This window comes from Triticum dicoccoides, unplaced genomic scaffold (assembly GCF_002162155.2).
Source record: "Triticum dicoccoides isolate Atlit2015 ecotype Zavitan unplaced genomic scaffold, WEW_v2.0 scaffold245456, whole genome shotgun sequence".
In the NCBI taxonomy this organism is placed as follows: Eukaryota; Viridiplantae; Streptophyta; class Magnoliopsida; order Poales; family Poaceae; genus Triticum; species Triticum dicoccoides.
The window spans coordinates 1-6,289 of NW_021250971.1; the positions used below are offsets into that span (position 1 = coordinate 1).

At 43.8% G+C, this 6,289-nt stretch overlaps 1 protein-coding gene across 2 annotated transcripts; it reads right to left on the reverse strand.

Moving 5' to 3' along the window:
* Positions 1-1,075: 1,075 nt before the first annotated feature.
* On the reverse strand, positions 1,076-6,187 carry LOC119345511. 2 transcript variants are annotated; one of them, XM_037615559.1, is made up of 12 exons: positions 5,941-6,187; positions 5,525-5,851; positions 5,223-5,366; positions 5,003-5,086; positions 4,863-4,900; positions 4,710-4,751; positions 4,473-4,526; positions 3,761-3,856; positions 2,858-2,893; positions 2,252-2,335; positions 1,536-1,657; positions 1,076-1,322 (listed from the first exon to the last, which is right to left on the reverse strand). In XM_037615559.1, the coding sequence occupies exons 1-12, from the start codon at positions 6,087-6,089 to the stop codon at positions 1,236-1,238; spliced, it is 1,263 nt and encodes a 420-aa protein (XP_037471456.1). In that variant the 5' UTR covers positions 6,090-6,187; the 3' UTR covers positions 1,076-1,235. The 2 variants fall into 2 exon arrangements, with proteins under 2 accessions (XP_037471456.1, XP_037471455.1); XM_037615558.1 differs by having other exon boundaries at positions 2,828-2,893.
* Between the last annotated feature and the right edge of the window lie 102 nt (positions 6,188-6,289).

Below are 6,289 nucleotides of genomic sequence, written 5' to 3' on the forward strand. Positions count from 1 at the left end.
CCCATTACTCACACCCATCATTTTTGGTTGAGCCTTTTCTTAAGTTGTGTCGTTTACATGTTGCTCAACCATATGTTCGTTGCAAGTGTTATGCTCAGTTTCTTATCTATGCTCACTTGCACGTGTTTTGTGTTCTTATTGATTTTGGGGGAGCAACGATCCTATTTTGTGCACTTTGTATCCAAATACTAAAATTCTAAATAGTGCACAAATCATGGGGAGCTCCTCTAGTTTCTTTAGAACACTCCTTTGCCCAAATCATCATATCTTTTATTCATGTGGCTTGTCGTACCCTTTGATTTCGGTGCCCATTTGCAAAAGTTATGACAATTTCGGTCTTACCTGGTTTTTCTGTTTTGCTTGGGCTATTTTGCAGCACCCAAGCGGTAATGCTGCTCGGTACCACAGTAGTACTGCTTCATGCGGTACTTCCGTTGTGGTCTACCGCAGCTACTTCCGCTTGGGAAAATGCTTCTGAAACTCGTCACGTATTTCACAGTAGTACTGCTCTAAGCGATAGTACTGCTCCCGAGTGGTAGTACCTCTATAAGCGGTAGTAGAGCGATATCGAGGGGTCTAGGGTCACATCCTGGTTGGCTACGTACAGGGTAGATGGTTTCTAATATCTTCGGTTATAGGCCAAGTCTTTGAGAATTTTCCTTTCATACGCCGTGGGTCGCTTCGACGTGGCCCATTGGTGAACCAACATGGGGGTTCTCAGCCGGGCCACTAGTGAACCGACATGGGTGCTCCCAGCCGAGTCGCTCGAGCACGTGCCGTCCAAGCAGATCGGACGGCACGAAGAGCCCCCGAGAAGCCCTCGTAACATGCCAAACAAACAACAGGGAGGCTCTCTTCACCCTTGAATCACCAGGAAGGCGGGTACTCCAACATCCAGGAGTATAATGACGTTTCACTACAAGGATTTTGAGGTGAGATTTGTCTAACTGAAAATGCTGTTTGTTGGTTGTGAAGGCTTTTGTCTAACTCTCTCTTAATTTTCTCTCAAAAAAAAACTCTCTTAATTATTAATGGATGAGAAACTTATAAAAACTAATATGCTGACATTAGAAACTCATAAAAATAGTTGCATCATCATATAACATAACATTAGATTCCAGGGTCACATAAGCAGAGTGCAGTACACGCAGCAGCAGATTTTTTTTTCCTTTTGTTCCAACAGCATCTTGTTTCATAAAAATAAAAAAACGCCTCTTCACTCGCAAGTCCAGAAGCTAGCGGTGCTCAACTTCTTGCTTAGGACCTTCCAGTTCCAGGACAGTACCAGCGCGTGACCCAGCTCCAGCCTTAGTCACTGATGCCTGCACTCCCACAAATGTATGCCACCGGTTAATAGTAGCACACCTTGCCAGATGATGCGTACAAAGTAACACAAAATGAAAGCCCCCTGTTTACTAATGCTGTAGGCTGCATGGAGTGAGCCAAGACTATGTCCAACTTACTTGGTATATATATAAGAAAGGAACACTAGGAACCAACAACAACAACTAAGGAAATGAAACCTGCTTTCTTACCAGACATGCTTCATCAAAAGCCCCACTTGTCCGTTGCATTTTTGGATGCTCAAAAGTTGCTTCTTCTGTCCTTTGATGCTTTCTGAGGTTGGAGATTTTCGAACTCACAACCTTGCTTGTGCCTTCCCAAGAATTAATATTACTCTTAAGGATCACTGGATTAAGTAGTAACTAACACCATGCCATAACATGCAGCTTTTACAAGGACCCAAGGTGAAGAAGCTTGTGCACGAAAGAATCTCAACTTATTCACTTTCTTCCGATGAGGAACGTTTATTTTATTTTTAAGCAGGAACTATATATAGCGTTAAAAATGATTGCTTGAAGTATTGTTATGCAGTATAAACATGAAAAATTAGCCTCTCCAATCCAAACTCAGTCCTGAAACTACCATGGACGTAATATAAGCAAAGCAACAAAAACAGATAACAGATATACTTGATAGACAAAACGATGCCTTCCACAACCCTTATTCAAAAGGTAATAAATTTACAATGGAACAAAGTGGTAAAACGACAGCAGAAAGCAGCACAGCCAGTCCTCTGGACTGAACAAATGAAACTGAAACATGGTGTATTGCATATAATATTATCAGTAATGCATGCATCTACTTGAATATACATTTGATGTGCTCGCAACTAACAATATCAGGCATCAGCTGAGCAGATGAGTTTCATCCTGATATAGAAACAACTGGCAGTGCTCACACAACTTACCTGCATTTATCACTGACGAGATCCCAGAGTTCTCAGCATGGCTTGTCAAGTTCACTGTCTGTGAAACTGCAGCAACAGGAGCACCTGCAACGAGTTCAGCAATTAGAAGTGCAGCAGGTACAGGTACTTAAGGAAGTGTATTGAACACCATCAAAGCATGATGGTGTTGTTGCATAAAACAGGTACACTATGTGAATGGATAAATAAAAGATTGGCAATGGAAAGCTTAAGGGGAGGGATGTTCCCCAATGTGTAGAGATACTTTAAGACTAACTTCTGTAACTACGGGCAGACAATGTGCATGTGAACCAAACAATAAATCAATTATTAGTGTTGGGACCATGGATCAAACAATAAATTATTAAGTGTTGCATTATAATGAAACATGGCAATGATTACAGGCACATATGTTATAGACTGAAATTGGCAACAGCCTTTTGGAACATATGAACAACTGCATGCCATCAACAAAGCAAAAATCATTATGCTGATGCATGTAGCCCATGAGTACATTTGATACACTATGAGTCTATGATAGTGGAAAAAAATTGCATGCATTTGTCACAAATGAGATACCGGATATATTAGCAGGAACTGTCAATGTACCAGACATAGTCTGCGAAACTGGAGCAACATGAGCACCTGCAACAGATCCAGTAGTTAGTAAAGGCAACAGGTAAACAAGCATTGATAAAGGGCAAAAAATCAACATGAGCCTTATGGTAAGTGTTATTAAGAATTATAATGTAGCTAAAACAGTAAGAAAGAGAAGAAATCCATTAAAAATGATAGATTGAAAAACTCAAGGGGGAAACCTTTCCACTGCAGATCTTTTAAAGTAGATGCTATAGTCAGGGGCAAACATTGTACATAGGAATGAGAAGGTAAGTAGTGGAACAGACTGTAGCACGACATGGTTTTACATGGTGATAGGCACACAACACATACACGGCTTGGTATTATACATTGTGAGGCCAGTGTGAACTGTCAAGTAAAACTGAGTGCCTTAAATTGTAATGTGCTTCCTCTACGACACTGACCAATATAAAAAAAACAGAACTTTGGCTATTATCTGCCAACTATAAGATGTATCTATGAATTCCAAAACATGCCTACACATTTTTGTGGCTATTCTCAACAATATATAGATATCGATGAATAATTGTTGAGACATCTCAACCACTGGACATCATCACTAAATCAAATATTACCATCAATAGTGAATATATCCCCTTGATGCATATGTTTGGTGATTTCTAATAACAAACAATTTCAGGCAGGGGTGGACCCAGCATAAAAGATCGCCAGAGTCAGAGCTTGTACTGCTAACTTTTATTAGTTCATGCTAAACTACTCTTAATTAACATGTATGTGGCATATGTTCTTGGTCGTAGGTGTCTATTGACCGTGCTGCCATAGTTTATGTCTCCCCTGATTTCAGGGATCAATTGAGCAAAAATAGATGGACGTCCTGGGTGGGAAATGATCAAGGGCGGTCGACTAACATACCTGCATTTGTCAATGATGAGGTCCCAGACACAGAGTTTTTAGTAAGATCTGTCAAGGTATTCGACATGGTATGCGAGGCTGTAGCACCAGGAACACCTGCAACCAGTTAAAAGGTCAAAAATGGCAGCAAGCAGCCCAGCACTAATACAAAAAGAACATCATCAAGACCAACCAAGACTGCAGTTCTGGATTATGTGCACATCAAACAAACAGAGAATGCAGAGCAACCAACGTACGAATGGCAGATTTGAAAAATCAAAGGACAATGTATTTTTTACTACAGATACTTAAAAGGTAACTTCTATCTACAGGTAAGAGTCGGTAATTCACATAAGAACAAAACAATTCACTGAGGTACTAATGGTCATATATAAGCCACAAAACAGGAATATCCAAAGCATAACCTAATGGAGCATTTTAAAAGCAACAAATAATCAAGAAAATGACTGAAAGATAATAATAAAAATTGGTGAAGCAAGAACAAAGACCTGGTTCAAACATGCAAATGAGGCATTTGCGCATAACTAACAGAGCTACAGTATCCATATCATAAGAGAAAATTGTGAAGTTGAAAGAGAAGGAACCACTAAATTTGGTTTGGGAAAATGCTGTGCAAACATAGCCTGAAAGGATTTAACAAATTAGACGGGTAGTGGAGATCCCGTATAATAAGTAGGAACAATGACAATTGAGATGAGTAAGCTAAGGCTACCTTCCTTCTCCTTTTCACTTGACTGAAGTTCCAGACCAGCTTGCAAACTTTCATCTGAAGATGACACAAGTTGATCAGTTTATATGCATATACATGATCCGAGAGGTTTTTTGGAAGAGTAAAATCAAAGGGCCTCATAGCTTGCTACCAAATATATCTGGAAAGTCGAGCACAGGTCTAGATGTGTAAAATGCAAAGTAAACAAGACAAGGACAGAAGAGCAGAGGCTAGTTTTACCAATAAGATCTATCAGCCACTTCCTTGTCTTGTCCGTCAATCCTGCCACCAAAAACAGTAACGATGGCTTTTAGCATCACAGAGACACGGACATAGAATCTACAAGGAAGTATATTGCTTAATCATAAGATGCTTGTAAATAGGGCATTGTACCACTGTTTAATTCATGTCTGCGGGTCGACGAAGGCAGCCTGCAAAACATGGAACATGTGCTGAGTTGGTCAAGAAAGAGCCAGCAAGAGCAGAATCGAGGGACCCCTTGAATTTGCCATGTTTCAAGGTCATATTTTTACCCCTTTTTGGTCCTAAGGTAGATCTTGGCCAGTGTTTTAGGTCCTGGCAGGTCTTGTTCCTTCACATGACGCCTCCGACGGTACCTAGGCCAAGCAAGATTGCAGGGCAATCAAAGTGAGTTACAGTGAAATTGACAGCCAAGTTTTACACATTTCCAAGAATGGAATGCATCAAGTGAACATGGGCGACCAAACTGATAGAGCATGGAGCCGGAATCACCTGAATCCGATGGGAAGCACATCGTGGGGCATCATCGGGCCGCCCGGCAATAGGGCCACGTTTTTCAACTCTGGAGCCTTATAAGCCAAGTGTTGGACGATTTGAGACGCCTTGCAACGAACGCGCTCCCAGTCCAGCGAGGATCTGCTTGCACATATATGTGTGTAACAGTACAGTATTAAAGTTGAGAAGATGTAAAGATGAAAATTTTGGATAGGAACTGAAGATGGCTTGAAAATTGCAGGAATCGACAGACAGGCAGACATGAACTGAAGATGTGATCGTCTAGCTAGTGCTAGTACCTGACTTGCTCCGAATGGAGAATGGAGAGGACGATGGAGCGGATCCTGAGGCAGTCGAAGGAGACGGAGTCGTCGTGCTTGAGGTACCGTGTGTTGTACTTGTGGTTGAAGTAGCTGAGGTTGCGGTCGGGCTTGCCGGCGACCATGCTGGCGAAGGCCGCGTGTTGCATGAGGAAGTGGAGGAGCACCTGGGCCTCGTTGCTCTGCGGGTGCGAGGTCGGGCGCAGGAAGCGGGAGACGTAGGCGACGGCGTCGTCCCACAGCCCCTGCTGCACCAGCCGCGACAGGTGGATGACGCTCATGTACGCGTCCGTCTCGTTGAGCAGCCTGCGAGTGATTGATTGATTGGGCAATGGCGGCCGCCGGTGAGCGAGCGAAGCAGTTTAGGAGGACGGAGGGGGTGGGGATGCACGTACCCTCGCAGGGCGTCGCGGAAGCCGTGCAGCCAGAGGTAGGTGGCGAGGCGGCGGTGACGGCACCGGCGCACGCAGCCGTAGTCGACGGGGCCGACGGACTCGCCCAAGTCGCCCACCCAATCGGGGATGACATCGACGGAGTCCCCCATCGATCGACCACGGTGCCGGCGAGGTTGACAGGGCAGCGGCGGGCTGGGGATTTGGGGGGAGCGAGCAGACACCCCACCCCACCTAGCCCCAACGCCACCACCCCACCCCACCCCACCCCGCCCCACCCCGCCCAAACCGCTGTGCATTTTTTTGAAAACGTCCCTCTACTTTTCTGAAAACGTCCCAACGCCACCACCCA